The sequence below is a fragment of the Lipotes vexillifer genome, unplaced genomic scaffold, assembly GCF_000442215.2.
Source record: "Lipotes vexillifer unplaced genomic scaffold, Lipotes_vexillifer_v1.1 scaffold153, whole genome shotgun sequence".
NCBI lineage: Eukaryota > Metazoa > Chordata > Mammalia > Artiodactyla > Lipotidae > Lipotes > Lipotes vexillifer.
In genome coordinates this window covers 2,256,623-2,278,473 of record NW_006774670.1, presented here as the reverse complement: position 1 = coordinate 2,278,473, position 21,851 = coordinate 2,256,623, and the positions used below count along the sequence as shown (strand labels likewise).

General features: G+C 36.2%; 1 protein-coding gene across 1 annotated transcript in view; it reads left to right on the top strand.

Moving 5' to 3' along the window:
• Nucleotides 1-21,851, top strand: part of ARAP2 (ArfGAP with RhoGAP domain, ankyrin repeat and PH domain 2) — a 183,717-nt gene that overhangs the window by 6,712 nt on the left and 155,154 nt on the right. The window contains exons 2-5 of the mRNA XM_007449426.1: nucleotides 13,013-13,071; nucleotides 14,163-14,239; nucleotides 14,980-15,071; nucleotides 16,539-16,892. Coding sequence (XP_007449488.1) covers nucleotides 13,013-13,071; nucleotides 14,163-14,239; nucleotides 14,980-15,071; nucleotides 16,539-16,892 — 582 coding nt within the window. The remainder of the gene's footprint in view (nucleotides 1-13,012; nucleotides 13,072-14,162; nucleotides 14,240-14,979; nucleotides 15,072-16,538; nucleotides 16,893-21,851) is intronic.

The following is a 21,851-nucleotide window of genomic DNA, read 5'->3' as shown; positions in this document are numbered from 1 at the left end:
CAGCGTTTCAGATTATTATGTATTTGTGTCAGTGACATACAAATTTGAGGAAATGATTATAGCCATATAACAGTGTCAAGAATCTGGAGATAATTCACAAATAAAGGGTGACTTATTTTGCGACCCTTTGGTAAACTTGTGTGCCCTCCCCAGCCAAAGACAACTTCTATCCTGACTTTAAATAATGATGATTACTCTCATGATTTTAAAAATGTTTTACATCTTAAGTATGTCCCAAACAATATACTGTCATTATTCTTTTTTAACATCTTTATTGGAGTATAATTGCTTTACAATGGTGTGTTAGTTTCTGCTTTATAGCAAAGTGAATCAGCTATACATATACACATGTTCCCATATCTCTTCCCTCCTGCATCGCCCTCCCTCCCACCCTCCCTATCACACCCCTCTAGGTGCTCGCAAAGCACCGAGCTGATCTCGGTATTTGTTTTTCTCCTTCTGACTTACCTCACTCTGTATGACAGACTCTAGGTCCATCCACCTCACTACAAATAACTCAATTTCGTTTCTTTTTATGGCTGAGTAATATTCCATTGTATATATGTGCCACATCTTCTTTATCCATTCATCTGTCAATGGACACTTAGGTTGCTTCCATGTCCTGGCTATTGTAAATAGAGCTGGAATGAACATTGTGGAACATGACTCTTTTAAATTATGGTTTTCTCAGGGTATATGCCCAGTAGTGGGATTGCTGGGTCATATGGCAGTTCTATTTTTAGTTTTTTAAGGAACCTCCATACTGTTCTCCATATTGGCCGAATCAATTTACATTCCCACCAAGAGTGCAAGAGGTTTCCCTTTTCTCCACACCCTCTTCAGCATTTATAGTTTGTAGATTTTTTGGTGATGGCCATTCTGACCGATGTGAGATGATATCTCATTGTAGTTTTGATTTGCATTTCTCTAATGATTAATGATGTTGAGCATGCTTTCATGTGTTTCTTGGCAATCTGTATATCTTCTTTGGAGAAATGTCTATTTAGGTCTTCTGCCTATTTTTGGATTGGGTTGTTTGTGTTTTTGATATTGAGCTGCATGAGCTGTTTGTAAATTTTGGAGATTAATCCCTTGTGAGTTGCTTCATTTTTAAATATTTTCTCCCATTCTGAAGGTTCTCATTTCATCTTCTTTGTGGTTTCCCTCGCTGTGCAAAAGCTTTTAAGTTTCATTAGGTCCCATTTGTTTATTTTTATTTTTATTTCCATTTCTCTAGGAGGTGGGTCAAAAAGGATCTTGCTGTGATTGATGTCATAGAGTGTTCTGCCTATGTTTTCCTCTAAGAGTTTGATAGGATCTGGCCTTACATTTAGGTCTTTAATCCATTTTGAGTTTATTTTTGTGTATGGTGTTAGGAAGTGTTCTAATTTCATTCTTTTATATGTAACTGTCCAGTTTTCCCAGCACCACTTATTGAAGAGGCTGTCTTTTCTCCATTGTATATTCTTGCCTACTTTATCAAAGATAAGGTGACCATGTTTGCTTGGGTTTATCTCTGGGCTTTCTATCCTGTTCCATTGATCTATATTTCTGTTTTTGTGCTAGTACCATAGTGTCTTGATTACTGTACTTTTGTAGTATAGTCTGAGGTCAGGTAGCTTGATTCCTCCAGCTCCGTTTCTCTTTCTCAAGACTGCTTTGACTATTTGGGGTCTTTTGTGTTTCCATACAAACTGTGAATTTTTTTGTTCTAGTTCTGTGAAAAATGCCAGTTGTAGTTTGATAGGGATTGCATTGAATCTGTAGATTGCTTTGGGTAGTAGAGTCATTTTCACAGTGTTGATTCTTCCAATCCAAGAACATGGTATATCTCTCCATCTATTTGTATCATTTTTAATTACTTTCATCAGTGTCTTATAATTTTCTGCATACAGGTCTTTTGTCTCCTTAGGTAGGTTCATTCCTATTTTTTTCTTTTTGTTGCAATGGTAAATGGGAGTGTTTTCTTGATTTCACTTTCAGATTTTTCATCATTAGTTTATAGGAATGCAAGAGATTTCTGTGCTTAATTTTGTATCCTGCTACTTTACCAAATTCATTGATTAGCTCTAGTAGTTTTTTGGTAGCATCTTTAGAATTCTCTGTGTATAGTATCATGTCATCTGCAAACAGAGACAGCTTTACATCTTCTTTGCCAGTTTGGATTCCTTTTATTTCTTTTTCTTCTCTGATTGCTGCAGCTAAAACTTCCAAAACTGTGTTGAATAATAGTGGTGAGAGTGGGCAAGCTTGTCTTTTTCCTGATCTTAGTGGAATTGGTTTCAGTTTTTCGCCATTGAGGACGATGTTGGCTGTGGGTTTGTCATATATGGCCTTTATTATGTTGAGGTAAGTTCCCTCTATGCCTACTTTCTGGAGGGTTTTTATCATAGATGGGTGTTGAATTTGTCGAAAGCTTTCTCTGCAACGATTGAAATGATCATGTGGGTTTTCTCCTTCAATTTGTTAATATGGTGTATCACATTGATTGATTTGAGTATATTGAAGAATCCTTGCATTCCTGGGATAAATGCCAGTTGATCATGGTGTATGATCCTTTTAATGTGCTGTTGGATTCTGTTTGCTAGTATTTTGTTGAGGATTTTTGCATCTATGTTCATCAGTGATATTGGCCTGTAGTTTTCTTTCTTTGCTACATCTTTGTCTGGTTTTGGTATCAGGGTGATGGTGGCCTCGTAGAATGAGTTTGGGAGTGTTCCTCCCTCTACTATCTTTTGGAAGAATTTGAGAAGGATGGGTGTTAACTCTTCCCTAAATGTTTGATAGAATTCACCTGTGAAGCCATCTGGTCCTGGGCTTTTGTTTGTTGGAAGATTTTTAATCACAGTTTCAATTTCAGTGTTTGTGATTGGTCTGTTCATATTTTCTATTTCTTCCTGATTCAGTCTTGGCAGTTTGTGCATTTCTAAGAATTTGTCCATTTCTTCCAGATTGTCCATTTTATTGGCATCCCGTGTCCCCTGCATCGGCAGGTGGACTCTCAACCACTGCGCCACCAGGGAAGCCCTATTGGATGATTTTTAATCACAGTTTCAATTTCAGTGCTTGTTATTGGTCTGTTCATATTTTGTATTTCTTCCTGGTTCAGTCTTGGAAGGTTCTGCGTTTCTGAGAATTTGTCCATTTCTTTAAGTTTGTCCATTTTATTGGCATATAGTTGCTTGTAGTAATCTCTCATGATCCTTTGTATTTCTGCAGTATCAGTTGTTACTTCTCCTGTTTCATTTCTAATTCTGTTGATTTGAGTCTTCCTTTTTTTCTTGATGAGTCTGGCTAATGGTTTATCAGTTTTATTTATCTTCTCAAAGAACCATCTTTTAGTTTTATTGATCTTTGCTATTGTTTCCTTCATTTCTTTTCCTTTTATTTCTGATCTGATGTTTATGATTACTTTCCTTCTGCTAACTTTGGCGTTTTTTTGTTCTTCTTTCTCTAATTGCTTGCAGTGCAAGGGTAGGTTGTTTATTCGAGATGTTTCTTTCTTCTTAAGATGGGCTTGTATTGCTATAAACTTCCCTCTTAGAACTGCTTTTGCTGCATCCCTTATGTTTTGGGTCGTTGTGTTTTCATTGTCATTTGTTTCTAGGTAGTTTTTGATTTTCTCTTTGATTTCTTCAGTGATCTCTTGGTTTTTAAGTAGTGTATTGTTTAGCCTCCATGTGTTTGTATTTTATACAGATTTTTTTCTGTAATTGATATCTAGTCTCATAACGCTGTGGTTGGAAAAGATACTTGAAACAATTTCAATTTTCTTAAATTTAGCAAGGCTTGATTTGTGACCCAAGATATGATCTATCCTGGAGAATGTTCCGTGAGCATTTGAGAAGAATGTGTATTCTGTTGTTTTTGGATGGAATGTCCTATAAATATCAATTAAGTCCATCTTGTTTAATGTATCATTTACAGCTTGTGTTTCCTTATTTATTTTCTTTTTGGATGATCTGTCTGTTGTTGAAAGTGGGGTGTTAAAGTCCCTTACTATGATTGTGTTACTGTCGATTTCCCCTTTTAACGCTGTTAGTATTTGCCTTAAGTATTGAGGTGCTCCTATGTTAGGTGCATAAACATTTACAATTTTTATATCTTCTTGGATTGATCCCTTGATCATTATAGTGTCCTTCTTTGTCTCTTGTAAAAGTCTTGTTTTATAGTCTGTTTTGTCTGTTGTGAGAAGTGCTACTCCAGCTTTGTTTCCATTTCCATTTTCATGGAATATCTTTTTCCATACCCTCACTTTCAGTCTGTATGTGTCCCTGGGTCTGAAGTGGGTTTCTTGTTGACAGCATATATATGGGTCTTGTTTTTGTCTCCATTCAGCCAGTCTGTGTCTTTTGGTTGGAACATTTAATCCATTTACATTTAAGGTAATTATCAGTATGTATGTTCCTATTACCATTTTTGTAATTGTTTTGGGTTTGTTATTTTAGGTCTTTTCCTTCTCTTGTGTTTCCTCCCTAGAGAAGTTCCTTTAGCATTTGTTGTAAAGCTAGTTGGTGGTGCTGAATTGTCTTAGCTTTGCTTGTCTGTAAAGGTTTTAATTTCTCTGCCAAATCTGAATGAGATCCTTGCTGGGTAGAGTAATCTTGGTCGTAGATTTTTCCCTTTCATCACATTAAATATATCCTGCCACTCCCTTCTGTCTGGCAGAGTTTTTGCTGAAAGATCAGCTGTTAACCTTATGGGGATTCCCTTATGTGTTATTTGTTGTTTTTCCCTTGCTGCTTTTAATAATTTTTCTTTGTATTTAATTTTTGATAATTCGATCAATATGTGTCTTGGTGTGTTTCTCCTTGAATTTATCCTGTATGGGACTCTCTGTGTTTCCTGGACTTGACTATTTCCTTTCCCATATTAGGGAAGTTTTCAACTATAATCTCTTCAAATATTTTCTCAGTCCCTTTCTTTATCTCTTCTTCTTCTGGAACCCCTATAATTCGAATGTTGGTGCGTTTAATGTTGTCCCAGAGGTCTCTGAGACTGTCCTCAGTTCTTTTCATTCTTTATTCTGCTCTGCAGTAGTTATTTCCACTATTTTAACTTCCAGGTCACTTATCCATTCTTCTGCCTCAGTTATTCTGCTATTGATCCCACCTAGAGTATTTTTAATTTCATTTATTGTGTTGTTCATCGTTGTTTGTTTGCTCTTTAGTTCTTCTAGGTCGGTGTGAAACATTTCTTGTATTTTCTCCATTCTGTTTCCAAGATTTTGGATCATCTTTTCTATCATTATTCTGAATTCTTTTTCGGGTAGACTGCCTATTCCCTCTTCATTTGTTAGGTCTGGTGGGTTTTTACCTTGCTTCTTCATGTGCTGTGTGTTTCTGTGTCTTCTCATTGTGCTTAACTTACTGTATTTGGGGTCTCCTTTTCGCAGGCTGCTGGTTCGTAGTTCCCATTGTTTTTGGTGTCTGCCCCAAGTGGCTAAGACTGGTTCAGTGGTTTGTGTAGGCTTCCTTCTGGAGGGGACTAGTGCCTGTGTTCTGGTGGATGAGGCTGGATCTTTTCTTTCTGGTGGGCAGGTCCACATCTGGTAGTGTGTTTTGGGGTGTCTGTGACCTTATTATGATTTTAGGCAGCCTCTCTGCTAATGGGTGGGGTTTTGTTCCTGTCTTGCTAGGTGTTTGGCATAGGGTGTCCAGCACTGTACCTTCCTGATCGCTGAGTGGAGCTGTGTCATGGCATTGAGATGGAGTTCTCTGGGAGATTTTTGCCATTTGATATTACATGGAGCTGGGAGGTCTCTGGTGGACCAACGTCTTGAAATTGGCTCTCCCACCTCAGAGGCATAGCCCTGATGCCTGGCCGAAGCACCAACAGCCTGTTATCCACACGGCTCAGCATAATAGGGAGAAAAAAAGAAAGACAGAAAAACATGAAATGAAATGAAATTTAATGAAATAAAATAACAGTATTAAAATAAAAAATAATTATTAAAATGTTTTTTAAGTAATAAAGAAAGAAAGAAGGAAAGAAGAGAGCAACCAAACCTAAAAACAAATCCACCAATGATAAGAAGCACTAAAATCTATACTAAAAAAAAGAAAAAAAACGGACAGAAAGAACCCTAGGACAACTGATAAAAGCAAAGAGATACAGACAAAATCACATACAGAAGCATACACATACACACTCAGAAAAAGATAAAAAGGGGAAAAAAAAAAAAATATATATATATATATATTGTTGCTCCCAAAGTTCCACCTCCTTGGTTTGGGATGATTCATTGTCTATCTAGGTATTCCACACAGGGTACATCAAGTTGATTGTGGAGATTTACTCTGCTGCTTCTGAGGGTGCTGGGAGAGATTTCCCTTTCTCTTCTTTGTTCGCACAGCTCCTGGGGTTCAGCTTTGGATTTGGCCCCGCCACTGCATGTAGGTCACCTGAGGGCGTCTGTTCTTCTCTCAGACAGGACGGGGTTAAAGGAGCAGCTATTCGGGGGCTCTGGCTCACTCAGGCCGTGGGGAGGCAGGGGTACAGAATGCTGGCCAAGCCTGTGGCGGCAGAGGCCAGCGTGACGTTGCAGCAGCCTGAGGCACGCCGTGTGTTCTTCCGGGGAAGTTGTCCCTGGATCGCGGGACCCTGGCAGTGGCGGGCTGCACAGGCTCCCGGGAGGGGAGATGTGGAGAGTGACCTGTGCTTGCACACAGGCTTCTTGGTGGCTGCAACAGCAGCCTTAGCGTCTCATGCCCGTCTCTGGGGTCCGCGCTGATAGCCACAGCTCGTACCATCTCTGGAGCTCCTTTAAGCAGCCCTCTTAATCCCCTCTCCTTGCGCACCCCTAAACAAAGTGCCAAGAAAAAGTCTCTTGCCTCTTCGGCAGCTCCAGACCTTTTCCCAGACTCCCTCCCGGCTAGCTGTGGCGCACTAGCCCTCTGTAGGCTCTGTTCATGCAGCCAACCCCAGTCCTCTCCCTGGGCTCTGACTGAAGCACCAGCCTCAGCTCTTCGCCCCCGCCTGCCCCGGGGGGTGAGCAGAGAAGCCTCTCGGGCTGGTGAGTGCTGGTCGGCGCCGATCCTCTGTGTGGGAATCTCTCCGCTTTGCCCTCCGCACCCCTGTGGCTGTGCTCTCCTCCATGGCTCTGAAGCTCCCCCCTCAACCACTCGCAGTCTCCGCCCACGAAGGGTCTTCCTAGTGTGTGGAAACCTTTCCTCCTTCACAGCTCCCTCCCACTGGTGCAGGTCCCGTCCCTATTCTTTTGTCTCTGTTTTTTCTTTTTTCTTTTGCCCTACCCAGGTACATGGGGAGTTTCTTGCCTTTTGGGAGATCTTAGGTCTTCTGCTGGCATTCAGGAGATGTTCTGTAGGGGTTATTCCACGTGTAGATGTATTTCTGATGTATCTGTGGGGAGGAAGGTGATCTCCACGTCTTACTCTTCCGCCATCTTGAATCCCCTCTCTATACTGTAGTTTTGACTGTCTTATGGATTTAAAAATGCAGCCATATAGTAAATCTTTTAGTTAAGTTCATTTTGCTTAACTTTGAGACTTAATCTATGTTGGTACCTATGGTTGTAGACTGTTCGTTTTCACTGCTGTATAATATTTCTCCATATGGAAATGTCATGATATCCATTCTACTGTTATAGTTCACATTCTCCACATCATCTAGTATTTTACATGTAAATGATATATGTATACATACATGTGTAAACCAGCTTTATTTATATCTAACCTACATGTAAGAAAAAAGACTGATATTAAATAGACAGGTTGATGAGTTTTGACAAATATATACACCCATGTGACCACAATCAAGATATAGAACATTTCTATCATCCCTCAAAAATGGCCTTTGCACATTGGCAGTAAATTATCCTATCACCTGCATTGGGGAACCACTGATCTCACTGAATTACTTTTGCCTATTCTAGAATTTCATATAAGTGGTATCACACAGCAAGTAACGTTTTGTGTCCAATATCTTTTATTCAACCTGATGTTTATGAGGTGCATCCATGTGGCTGCATGTCAGTTTGTTGTTTTGTCTGTTGAATGTTATTCTCTTGTGTGATTCTCCCACAGCTTCTTTAACTTTTTTATGTTGACATAAATTTGGGTGGTTTTTCTTTTCATCTACATGTATGTCTCTTGAATATATACTTAGGAGTAGCGTTGCTGTCATAGTATATGCTTATCTTGCACTTTGGTAGGTAATGCAAAGTGGTTCTCATCATTGAGTGGTTATGCTCACTTATGTTAACACTAACAGTGTTAACTAGTGCATTTCTTTTGTCTCATAGCCTCAACAGAATTTCGTTATTTAAAAAATTTTAGCCATACAGGTGGGCGGGTAGTTATATTTCATTGTGATTTTAATTTGTATTTTCTGATGACTAACGAAATCGAGCACCTTTTAATGCATTTATTGGTCATTGACCATGTTTCTATCTTCTTTTATGTGGTGCCTTTTGGAGTCATTTACCCATTTTGGGGGTGGGGGTTGTTGTTTTGAATTGCATTTTCTGTGTTTTATAATGATTTTTAAGAGTTATTGATGCACCATGAGTATGAGCCCTTTGTCGAATATATATTTTCCTCTTCTACATACTGCTTTTTTATTCTTTGATGGTGACTTTTAATGAATGAAAGTTCTTGAATTTAGTCAGATTTACCATTACTTTCCTTTAGAGTTAGAATTTTTCATATCTTAAGACACAGAAGATATTCTGTTTTATATTCTTCTAGCTTTATTGTTTGGCCTATCATGTTGGGATTTATAATCCACCTTTTTTTTTTTTTTTTTTTTTTTTTTTTTTTTGCGGTACATTGACCTCTCACTGTTGTGGCCTCTCTGGTTACAGAGCACAGGCTCCGGACGCGCAGGCTCAGCAGCCATGGCTCACGGGCCTAGCCGCTCCGCGGCATGTGGGATCTTCCCGGAGCGGGGCACGAACCCGTGTCCCCTGCATCGGCAGGCGGACTCTCAACCACTGCGCCACCAGGGAAGCCCCTATAATCCACTTTTAATTGATTTCTAGGTATAGTTTGAGGTAGGAGTACTTTTTTTTTTTTTAATACCAAGTGGATATCCAAGTCATCTTCTTATTAAAGACATGCTTTGCTCATTGCTCAAGATTGACATCTTTGTTTTAACTTAAATGAATATTGGGTGCCTTTATGCCCATTCTACTTCACAAATCTATATATCTGTCCTTTTATCAGTAATGTAGTGTCTTCATTACCATTGCTTTAAAAATAAATCCTGATACCTAGCAGAGCAAGTCTTCTCACTTTCTTCTTCAGGTGTCTTAGTTATTCTTGGTCTTTTGCTTTTTCTTATAAATTTAAAGATCAACTTGTTAAATTCCACCTAGATACCCACCCCTGTAACTCTTTTGATTGGGATTGCATTGATTCTACAAATGAACATAGGCAGTGTTGACATCTTTGCAGTATTCAGTCTTCCATATATTCCTCCATTTAATTAGATTTTCTTTAATTTTCTCAGGAATGGTTTCTCAGGACTGAGTTCTTACAAATCTTTTGTTAGATTTAATCCTGGGTTTTTATATTTTTCTGATACTTTTGTATATGGTATCACTTTTAATATTTCATTTTGTTCGCTGATATTTGGGAATATAGTTTATATTTTATGTATCAACCCTATGAAGAGTAGGTTTGCTAAATTCATTTTTAAACAACTCTTTGAGGTATAATATTTGCATAATAAACTGTACCAATTCAAAGCATATAATTTGATGAGTTTTGAAAGATGTGTAAACCTATTAAATTATCACCACAATTAAGAAGTGGCAGTTCCATCAACCCTAAGCATTTCTTAGTGTCCTTTTACAGCCCATCCATCTTCTACACTCCCTTATAGAATCATATAAGATATACGTCTTTGTGCCAGGCTTCTTTCGCTCAGCATGATGATTTTGAGAGTTATTCAGATTATTATGTTTAGTATTAATTTGTATCCTTTTATTAGTTCCCACCCCCAAGCTTGGTAGTAATCCCTTAGGTCCTTATACCACTATTTGTTTATCATTCACCTGTTGATGTACATTTAGTTTGTTTTAAGTTGTTGATTATTGAGGGTAAAACTGCTATGAAGAAAGACCAGAAAACGTTATTTCCCTGGAAATATGTTTTCAATTCTTTTGAGTTTCTAGGATTGGATAGCTGGGAGCTTAAATTAACATTATCAGAAAATGTCAAGCAGTATTCCAAAATGGATATACCCTTTTGTGTTCCTGCTGGCAGTATTTAAACCTTTTATTTATTCAACATACTGTCTAACACTTGGTATTTACAGCCTTAAGTTTATCCATTCTAATGAGTCTGTATTTCTTATCACATTTGTGTATCCTCTTATAAAGTGTCTATTTAAATTTTTGTCCATTTTTAAATTGAATCATTCCTATTAATAGATTGTAAGTATTTTTATATTTTAGAAACGAGTCATTTATCAGAAATATGTGACAGCATAAAGGTGCAACTTTTTTTGGGGGGGGTTGTATCTTATTTAAGAAACCTTTGCATACTTAAAGGTTGCAAAATTTTTCTTCTGTTGGTTTCCAGAAGGTTTAGAGTTTTAGTAGTAACATTTAGGCCTAAACTGCATTTCAAGTTAATTTTTGTATATGGTATGAAGTAATGGCTGATATTCATTTCTTTTTTTAAATTGAGCTATCCAGTTATTCCAGCAACACTTGTTGAAAAGACTATCCTTTCCCCATTGAATTGCCATGACATATTTTTTCAAAAATCACTGGACCATAGATGTGTGGAAGTATATGTGGACTTCTGTTTAATTCCATTGATTTATATGTCTGCCCTTTCACCAATACCACACAAATTTGATTGCTGTAGTTTTAGACTAAATATTGAAATAATATACTGTAAATCTTCCAATTTTGTCTTTCTTTTGAATGTTCTGACCATTATAAATTGTTCTTATTTGCATGTAAATTTTAGCATCACCTTGTTAATTTCTATTAAAAAGATCACTGGAATTTTGTTTGGGATTATGTTGATGCTATATATCAATATGTGGAGAATTCACATCTTAACAATATTGAGTCTTCCAATCCATGAACATGATATATCTACTTATTTAGGTCTTCTTTAATTTTTCTCAGCAATGTTTTAGAATTTTCAGTGTGCAGATCCTGCCCATATTTTGATAAATTTACCCCTTAGTATTTCATGTTTCTTTATGCTATTGTAAGTTATATTTTCAAACTATTTTTCCAGTTGTTCATTGCTAGTATTTAGAAACACTATTGATTTTTAAAAATATTTCCCCCTATCCTGGTACCTTGCTAGACTGACTTAGCAGTTTGAGAAGCTTTTAGGTAGATTTTTAAGGATTTCCTGTTGATTAGATACAGACTTCTGCTTATAAGAGGCCTTCCTTTCCAATCTTAATGTTTTTTATATCTTTTGCTTGTTGCACTGACTGCAACATATGAATTAATGTGTATATAACTAGTGAGCGCCCACCTCCTTGCCTTATTTCCAGTCTTAGGGAAAATGATTCAGTCTTTAATCTTTGATTATGATGTTGGTTTCTCATAAATGCCCTTTATTAGGTTGAGGAAGTTCTTTTCTATTCCTAGTTTGCTGAGAGTTTTTGTCATGAATGGATTTTGAATTTTGTCAGTTGGTTTTTCTGAATCTATTGCTATGAAAATGTGATTTTTCTCCTTTATTTTCTTAATTTGGTGAATTATATTAATTTTTCCATGTTAAACCAACTTTGCTTTCTTGTGGTAAATCTCACCTGGTCCTAATATATTATCCTTTTTATGTGTTGTTGGATTTGATTTGCTAATATTTTGTTAACGATTTTTGCATGTTAAATTTATGAGGAATATTTGTCTAATATTTATCTGTTGTTTTGTTTTTGACTGGTTGTGTATTAGTAATACTGGCCTTACTGAATGAACTAGGAAGTAGTCCTTCCTTCCCTATTTTCAGAGAAGGTTTGGATAGAATTGGTATTATTCCTTCCTTAAATGTTTGGTGGAGCTCACCATTGCAGTATTTGGGCCTGGAGCTTTTTGTGGGTGGGTGATTAATTACTGAATTCAATTTTTCTAATAGATACAGGGATATTAAGATTTTCTATTCTTGTGTCCTATTTGATCATTTGTATCTCAAGGAATTTTTCCATTTCATGTAAATTCTTGAATTTATTGGCATAAAGTTTTTCTTAATAATCTGTAATTATCCCTTTAATGTTTGTAGGATTTGTAGTGATGTCCTCTCTTTCATTCCTGATATTGGTAATTTGTCTCTTCTGTCTCTCATTCTTATTTTCCTTCCCTGAGGTTTATAAATTTTATTGATCTTTTCAAAGAACCAGCTTTTGGTTACCATTATTTTAAAATTTTGTTTATATTCTATTTCATTGGTTTCTGTTCTTTTATATAGATATAAATAAATAAATAAGTACAACTACATATATATAGTCTTTCCTATAGTTACTTGGGCATATTTATATTTAAGAGAAGTTAAGGACACTGTCCTGATCCTTATATTTAAATGGAAAAATAGAACTCTTTCATATGGTAGTAGGTATTCATTACCTTCTGTTTCCACAGTGTTTTCCTCTGGCATTGCTCTTATGTTGTATTCTAATTAATTACCTGTAGTATTTCTCTCTCAAGGCTGTGAGATCTTTGAGAAAAGGGCTTATGTATTTTCAAATTATGCTCTTGGAGCCAGACAGATTTTTTATTCAGTTATTGTAAAGCTAAAGACAAAAAAATCATAAATACTTGGGCAAATATGTTCATTTTACTTTTATGAATTATAAATGTAAGAAGCAAACACTTGTAAAATCCAATAAAATCTCTTCCTTTAAGTCTATTTAAAAGAAAACATTTATGGAATTTGGCCATTGTATTCATTAAAATCAAACTTATTTTTGAATATTGGTTTTTCTAACAAAAAGAATATATGTGCCTACAATTTATCCTTTACTCAAGATGGTAACATCTATTTTTACGTATTTTATCTATTTTTCCCTTTGCCTTAAGCTATTTCCGTGAGAGAAGAAATGTTCCCACCTCAACTGGAAAATCTATGACACAACAAAGTGAGTCTCAGCTTTTAAAGTCTGTAAATTAGTTAGTACTCATTTGATACTCTTACAAGTGTTAAAATCATGATCAAGAAGGCAGCCCACCTGTGGAATAGGGAATAGTGGGAATAACTGTCTGCCAGGGTTCATAGTACTCCAGACACTTTTAAAGGTGAGTGAATGAAAGACAGTAATATATACGCAGGCTCCTGGAAATTTGCACATGCTAATGTAAAAAGATTTTTTTACCCAGGCTTCATTTATCATTAACCACAGTCGAAAGCATTTAACTAAATTATGTGGTTTCTGACAGTCTGAACTACAGGGCGTAGATTTATGGAAAGTAATTTTGCCATGGTAACAGGAAAGGGCTGACATTGCTCTGGTCAACTGCTCATTGACAGAGGCTTTTCTTTCTTTTTGAAAATTCTGCGTGTACAAGTTCAGGAACATTCTTCTCAATGCTGTTAGCAAACATTTGACTACTGAACCTGTAAAAAAATTTGCCACAGCAGAAAACGCAAGTGTTGAGAATTCTTTCTTGTGGATCGATGTAATTCAGGGATTGTGGAAATTCTCTTGAAAGAATTTACTTACAGGTGCATTAGTAGTTATGGTACTAGGGGGATTATATTAAGTGGATTCTGGCATTTTGAATGCTGTAACATCTAGCTGTTATGTTAGTGAATTTTTAATGATCATTTGTTTAAAATTATAAAAGAATTAAGATTAATTTTCTGCCATTAAAACTAACCTCTTATTTAGGAATTAACATTATAAACACACCATGACAATTTCCATTGTATGGGGAAATGTGCTTACTTATATTAATGTGGATCCTATAGGTTAGCAAGGGCAAATGTGACGCATCACACTTTGAGAAACAGTGAGTAATGTGTTTTGGTTGTGAAGTGAGGGGTGTATACATTGAGAAAATCATGCTTAGAGTTGATTTGAGGGTAAGAATTATGAGCAGAATTTTGGACTCTCAGAGAATAAAGCTTAAGTTGTGATATTGCTATAAAATAATTAAACACATGCTTTTTAAAAATAATATTTCACATTATTCACATCTTTACATTCTCATCCTATAATTCCCCCAAAAGATACGAATGAGGAGAATTCATCTTCCATTTTCCCTTATGGAGAGACCGTTCTCTTCCAGAGACTAGAAAATTCCAAGGTTAGTCCCATACATTTTAATTTCTTTCCATATTCAATTCTTTGCTTTTCTGCCTATATATGCCTCTTCATTTTCCTTTAAGCTGTTTGAAGAATGTGTTATATTGAAGAAAGAAATTTCTATTCAGCGAAATTCTGCTCAGTAAAATCATGGCAGATTTATATCTTTAAAAATATATCACAGAAATACATTTCAGTTTGATTTTAGGAATACAGATCAGTGGGTTTTCAAAATTTACCACAAGCTACTTAAAAAAAAAAAAAAAAAAAGAATAAGACAAATCCCTGTAAAAAGGAAAGGCAAACTGACAAAAGCTACTAGATTTTACTTTGCCTTATACCCAAATATAGACAGACTTCTAACTATTTACAAATCTTAATTATTCAGTTTATTACTTAGTCTTTCCTCTCCACCACTTGTGCTCTTTTGGTATTTTATTTCTTGGTCATGATGAAAGAGAAGTTGGAAGACAAAAAGTAAGTGGGAAAGTAAAAGTAAATAAATTTTATTCTTAGCATCTTCTGTTCTTCTTAGTTGAAATGATGAGTTATTAATGATTTAAATAAAATATTGAAAAAGGGATCAAAAGGCTACCATTTAATATAGTCACCCTAATTAATTTGTTTTTATTGAAAATTGATCTAAACAAATAGATGTTTGTTTAATAAAACTAAACCCGGATACTGTGAATCTTTGTAGAATATTGCTCCCCTAAAAAAACGTGTATCTTTTTTTTATAGAAGAGATCCATAAAGAATGAATTTTGGACCCAGGAAGAAACACTCAAAGGGGAAACAACTACCGAAAGAAACTCATTTTTTGTCAAATCAAGGTATGAGGACATGATTGATGACGATTAATTCTTTTGAATAAAATGTTATATAATATACAATGTTGAATTCTTGCTCATATTATATTTCTAAGAAAATAGTTTACATTGGTAAGTTCAAATCCTTTCTTTTGACAACAGCACTCATTTCAGTAATTGAATTTAGAGCCTGTAAATCGACAGTCTGTAGCACATTATTTTTGTCTTTTCCTAATTGAAACCATTCTCCCTTTCCCAAAGTGGCAAATATGTGGTGACCATGTTTGCACTTTAAAGATAGGAAGTTACCTTACTATAAAGAAGAAAAGGGGCAGTGCCAAAAATGTCACTATGTGAGGTGCAGAATTTTTACAAATGTAATGTATCCTTTTATTAGAAGTTCAGCATTGACAAGCAGCTTGAAAATTATCCAGTTATTTGGATCACACATGAGATTGAATAGAGTTTGTAAGGTACCAACTTAAATTTTATTTTTCTCTCACTTTATTAGCACTTGATGTAGTGCATCATTACCTAACATTTGTCTATTTTAACCTTTATTCTCCAAGGCTAACACTGTTGAGGGTTTCCTTAAGATGAGACTAAATAATTGAGAATCTTCAGTAGGTATTTGATATGAACTTACTACAGTGCAGAATGTGGAAGGGGCCAAGTTAAGTCCTTTAAGGTGGCAACGATTTTTAGAATACCACGTCCAGAAGGATGTAATTTGACTCCTAGGCATATCTGTTTCATTGATTAGCAAAAACTTCTTTGTAATGAGTTTTATTATGCATAAATGGCTGAGCCAATCTGTTTTGTTGTTCCTTAAATCTATAGGAATATACTTAACAACTATGTGTTCCAGTAAGTATTATATGTCATACAGCTTTTACCTTCTGAATGTACCCTGGCCCTTTCTTGTTTTCTAGTTAGCACTGTGGTGCAGTTTTTTTCTCATTAGTGATGCAAAATAATACTAAAGTTCTCACCAGTCAGATGTACTCTTTGTTTTATTACATTATGATGGAACATAGGGTCCTTGAAGTCAATTAGTGGAGAGTCAGAGAAGGGGCAACATGTCGAAATAAGATCTCCAGTACCTCTCTCCACGAGGTAGTGGTTCATGATCTGGCCCATTAAGTGGCTGGCCACTTACTGGTGCTGGTGAAGACATTTAAATTGTGATGCAGAGAATATGGAAGTCTCCATCCTCACCACTCACATCCAACCCCCAAAATACACAGGTCAGATTAAATAATACATAAGAAAAAATACACTACTTCTAGTAGTATTCAAATATGTGTTAGTATAATGAGAGATTTCTATTTTTCAGGAAGTTTTAAAAATTATCAGATGCATTAATTGAACTCCACGATTTTTCCTGGCCTTAAATTTCTGTGATTGGTTGTTTATAAATAGAAAAAGTAACCAATGGCTTAAGTCACGTAGAGCTGTGGGAAATATTAAAACCATTCTTTTTTCATTTAGCATATATGATAACAGGATGGAGAATATAAGTGAAGACAAAGTAGAAGATATTTGGATACCTCGAGAGGACAAAAACAATCTTCCTATAGACTCTGGTTCGGAATCGGAATATTCAACAGTAGAAGAATGCTTTCACAGTTTAAGAAGAAAACATTCAAAGCCATCTAAATCTAGGACTCAAAAAGCAGTGAATTTGGTCCCTGTTAATAGGCACAGTTATCCACTAAGCTCCACAAGTGGAAAGGCTGATTCATCAATCATTTCCTCAAATGTAATATCTCCTTATGCCTGTTTTTATGGATCATCTGCAAGAAAGGTTAAATCGGGATGGCTTGACAAACTCTGTCCCCAAGGGTATGTATTTATTCTTTTTTGTTTTTTTTTTCCTAAGTGGCATATTTTAAAAAATTCAAGCGTATCCATTTCTAAATCTGCTAGGTTGCTGTTGCTCCTCCCCACTCCCCACTGCATACAGAGACAGTTTCTAGGGACTTTCAATACACTTTTGCAAATGCTGTTCTTTAGATATAATGTGGGGCATGGGCCATGTGCTGTATGGAATTCTGGGTTAAGGTTCTGCATAGCAAATTAAAACTGGAAGTCTGATTTCACATCTAGATCCTTAATGTTAGTTTCTAACTTTGCACTAAAATGCACTATCCTGTATCTCAATTTGTAGCAAAGAAAAACAACACCGATTGAGTTTGTATTACTCAGCCCACACTGTTTGGCCTTCGCACTTCGCTCCCATTATAACAGTGTTCTGTTTGGGAATACAAGGCTTATTGTAGTTAGGGGAAAGTCTGTCACTGTTACATTTTAGGCTTCACTGCTATTGATATATTGTTTTGAGTTTTGAATGTTGCACAAAAGGTCAGAGTCCCTTGAATATTATACTTTAAAAGCAGATTTATCATTTCAGTTGTTGACAAAGAAACTTCTGTCCTTAAGCATTTTGCAGTACTGAGAAATCTTTGGGGAGGGATTATGTTTAATTAGAATTATTTTCTGACATCCTGAATTTTGAATGTCCTTTTGAAATATTTACTGGAAATGTTCCTCATGAATTATTAAATTATTTAGGGATTAAATCTCTTCTGTTTAAGTAGTTGTTGTGGTCCCTATGTTGTGCTGGTTTTCTCTACTCTTCCCCTGAAAAGGTGCATCATTTCTAGAAAGCCTTGTTTTCTCCTAAAATAAATTTTATTAGAAAAAAAATTGCTATAAGAAGCATCAGTTGACTAGTGGGAGAAGGAATGATATTTCTTAAGAAATCGGAAAAAAAAAAGCTGAACCCTTTTGTGGTTAGTAATTACATGATTAATACTTTATAGGATTGCATCCCTTTAGCAAATTAGATGTTGACTAAACTGAAGCAGAGAACCTCTTAGCATCACATATTTTGTCTCACTCCTTTCTGGTTCCATTAGGATGACAAAGTAGTTAACTGTGTCTGCTTTTCATCAGTCATCGGTATTATTGGTAAATGCATAGTCAAATTGCACCGGTATGAGTCATTACTCAAATATACACACTGGTGGAATGAAACATTGAGTGGGAATAGTCTCAGGTCTTTCATTTCTGTAGAATTTAGATGATTAGGGAGATCCCAGTGCTCTCTCAAAGTATCACTGGAAGATTTAGCAGATTCTGCATACAGAGCCCCTACCAGCTGTGGTTTCCTGAATGATCTCTGGTGGGTGGTACCTCGATCTTGACGGGGTTAGGTTAGTATGTTTATGTTGCAGGCACACTGAGAAAGCTTCACCATTACTGGCCACCTCTGGGATAGTTAGAACATTTCCTCTCTCTTTTTATCAGAACTCTGACTTTCCATCCTTTCTATTCTGAACCTGCCTAAGGTTAGAGGCTGTAATTTTTTGAGATTTTTATTTTTCCATTTTAGAGAAAATAATTGAGTTTTCTGACTTCAGAGTCTTTTTCCAGGTTACCAGGATGCAGCTGGGAAGGTAAACAGAGGAGCTTGTTATATCACCAAGAAACTAAAAAGCTCTTCTCCATGATTATATTGCTACGACTTAAAAGAAATATGTGTAACTAGCCAAGAAGCATGTATTTATTAGACCACAAGTGGAATCTCCATTTTTCCTTTTTCTGGTTAGACTCTGTAGGCTATGGTGAGGGTGTTTAAGATACTTATTAATTAGACAAAGTGATGCCTACCCATTCCTTATGCAGAGGTTACTGAGCTTTGTTTAACTCATGGTCGCATGTCTCTTTGGTGGAGGTAGCACTGATTTTGATGGCATTCTGAATTCCACAGAGAAAGTATTAGCACCTTTTTTCTGTAAAGGGTCAGATAATAAATACTTTAATCTTTACAGCCATATGGTGTCTGTGGGAGCTCAGCAACTCTGCAGTTGTAGCATGAAAGCAGCCACAGAGAATGTGTAAACTGATGAATGAGGCTGTGTTTCCATAAAACTTTATTTATAAACACATTTAATGGGCCAGGTTTGGCTTTTGGGCCATAGTAGCATAAAACAGATTTGAGGGTTAGCTGAAATCTTATATCAGCTTCCTCCATCTCCTTTGGGCCCCACATCGAAAATTATAACCTGATAGATTACGGAACAAGGAAACTACTTTATTATTCTATCAAATCTAGACATAATAAGAAGCAGGATCTCTCTTCGGGTACCTTTGAACTTGTTCTTCTTTCTGCCCTGAATGCTCGTACCCAGAGAGCAGCATGACTTGTACCTTACCTCCCTCAAGTTCTTGGCTCTAAAGTCTCCTTTGCACAAATCCCTGAACACACCAAAGTTAATATTATCACTGCCCCTCCCTCACCACCCCATGGCTCCCTTAATTATTTTTCTCATAGCTTATACACTTGATGATTTATTTGTTGCATATATGCTCCATGGGGACAGTCATCTATATTGGTTTTTGTTTACTGTGGTATCCTCAGCAACTAGAAGGTTGCCTAGCAAGTGGTAGATATTCTTAGTGTTTGTTGTTGAATGAATTAGTAAAAAAAAAACTAGTATTAGACATCGTTTTTTCTTTCAATCTTTCTAAAACAGCTATTTTTTAATTTATAGTGATCTTGTATTAAAAACTAAACTCCAGACACTGTTTTGGTTGGAAATCTGCTGGTGCCGTTGATAGTGCTGGTGTACATTAACAGAGCAGTGAACTCTCAGTGCGTTTGTCTAAATTCTGTTTCCCCCTATAGACATGTAGGAAACCCTTTTGACTTTTTAACCTGCTGTTTTCTGTATGTGAGTACATGTATTTTCAAAACACAGTTTAAAAACAAATAGTGGGAATTCCCTGCTCTGTCCAGTATTTAGGACTCTGTGCTCTGAGTGCTGTGGGCTTGGGTTCAACCCCTGGTCAGGGAACTAAGATCCCACAAGATACGCCACACACACAAAAAAAGCTATACTTGGTTATCCTTCTCCAAATAGTGTTGGAAACTGTCCTAAGTCATGAGTGACATTAAACAAAGTAATAAAATTCATAATCTGGATTTATTTCATGTGATTGAGTGCCTGTTTGCTTTGAAATGGAAATGCGAGTTCTGAATCAATGCACAGTATGTGAAAACTGCCCAATATTTAGTAAGAAAATAATTGTATAACACCATGCAGCTAGAGAAATATGGAAACACTTCCAGCTGAACTTAAAGTACGAACATTTATTTAGCTATTCGAATGATCTAATTATAATATAGCCTTATACTGTTGGTTTAAAAATTGTATGGAAAAAACTTGATAAAATGTTGAACTTGGGTTTGCTGTTAGTGTTTCAAACAGGTGAGGCAGATGAGAAACTTAATAAATGGTCTTGCGTTAAAAAAACCTCACTGGGTTTTGAAGATAAAAAAACAAGTCTCTTTCCTTCCCCTTTCCTATCTGCAACTAATAAGCTCAAGCTTTTCAGCAAGTCTGAGTAGATGCAAATATGGAAGACTGGATAGAATTTATTCCAGAATTTCCTGAATGTGCAACTCAGAGGAAGAATCCTGTGAGTTTCTGTAAATCAAAGAGAGCATGGTTGAATGTGCCACACCCCTTCTAGGAGAACCAGGTATTGAAATATCCAAGAATATTTGCAACTAGGAAACGCTTTTGACTTTAACCTGCTGTTTTCTAATGATGTTTGTGGGTTTGGTATCACGCACTGAGCATAGTTATAAAAACTGCAATATATCTTGAGGAATTCATATTTTTACTTGACAAGATGTTTTAGAACACTTTTTCTTACTCAGCTAAATTCCTCTTTTAAAAAATTAATGTTTTTAACCATAGAGAAGCATTGTGTGGTAATGTCAGTCCAGGACAGCAGGAGCTGAACATGCAAGGTTAACTCAGAAATTCGTGTACATAATATGCTCAAGAATTTCTGGACGAATACAAGGATAAGCAAGATGTGTTCCTGGCCTTTTTTGTATCTTCCACTTTGGGCAGAAAAAAATACAAATGAAAATAAATTTGAAAGATAACGTATAATAATTGGTACAGAAATGTCCACAGAGCACAGAATCATGAGGTTACAGAGGGCAGAAAAAAATACAAATGAAAATAAATTTGAAAGATAACGTATAATAATTGGTACAGAAATGTCCACAGAGCACAGAATCATGAGGTTACAGAGGGCAGAAAAAAATACAAATGAAAATAAATTTGAAAGATAACGTATAATAATTGGTACAGAAATGTCCACAGAGCACAGAATCATGAGGTTACAGAGGGCAGAAAAAAATACAAATGAAAATAAATTTGAAAGATAACGTATAATAATTGGTACAGAAATGTCCACAGAATACAGAATCATGAGGTTACAGAGGGGTTGAGAAAACATTTCTTCAGAGATCTCCTAAGGAGGAGAAATAGCAGCTCGACTGACCTTTGGAAAATGGATACCATTTCAACTGGCGTGTTTAGATGAAATACTTTTCAGGCTAGAGGGAGTGAAAAGGCACTGATGTCAGTGATATCTGGATGTCCTGAAGTCTATGAGATAAATAGAGGGGTTAGCTGAGGTTCTTTTATGGAAGACGCAAGTTAGGCTCTAGGACCAGGAGGAAGAAATTGCCAGAGAATTACATGTCCAGGTTGAACACAGAACTAGGGAAAATGAAAAAGCCAGTGATCAAATACCAAAAAAGGGGTCAAGTTCCAAACATTGATTGAGAGATCACTTAGAAGCCACCCATGACTTGGAGGGAGATCAGAACTTATACTGTTGGTTCCTTTGTCAGTGGCTGACTTTCCAGCCTGTGCCCAGAATCTCCAAGGCTGCTTTAGTGGAGTAGTTTTCCACCTGCTCCATAAGTGTGTG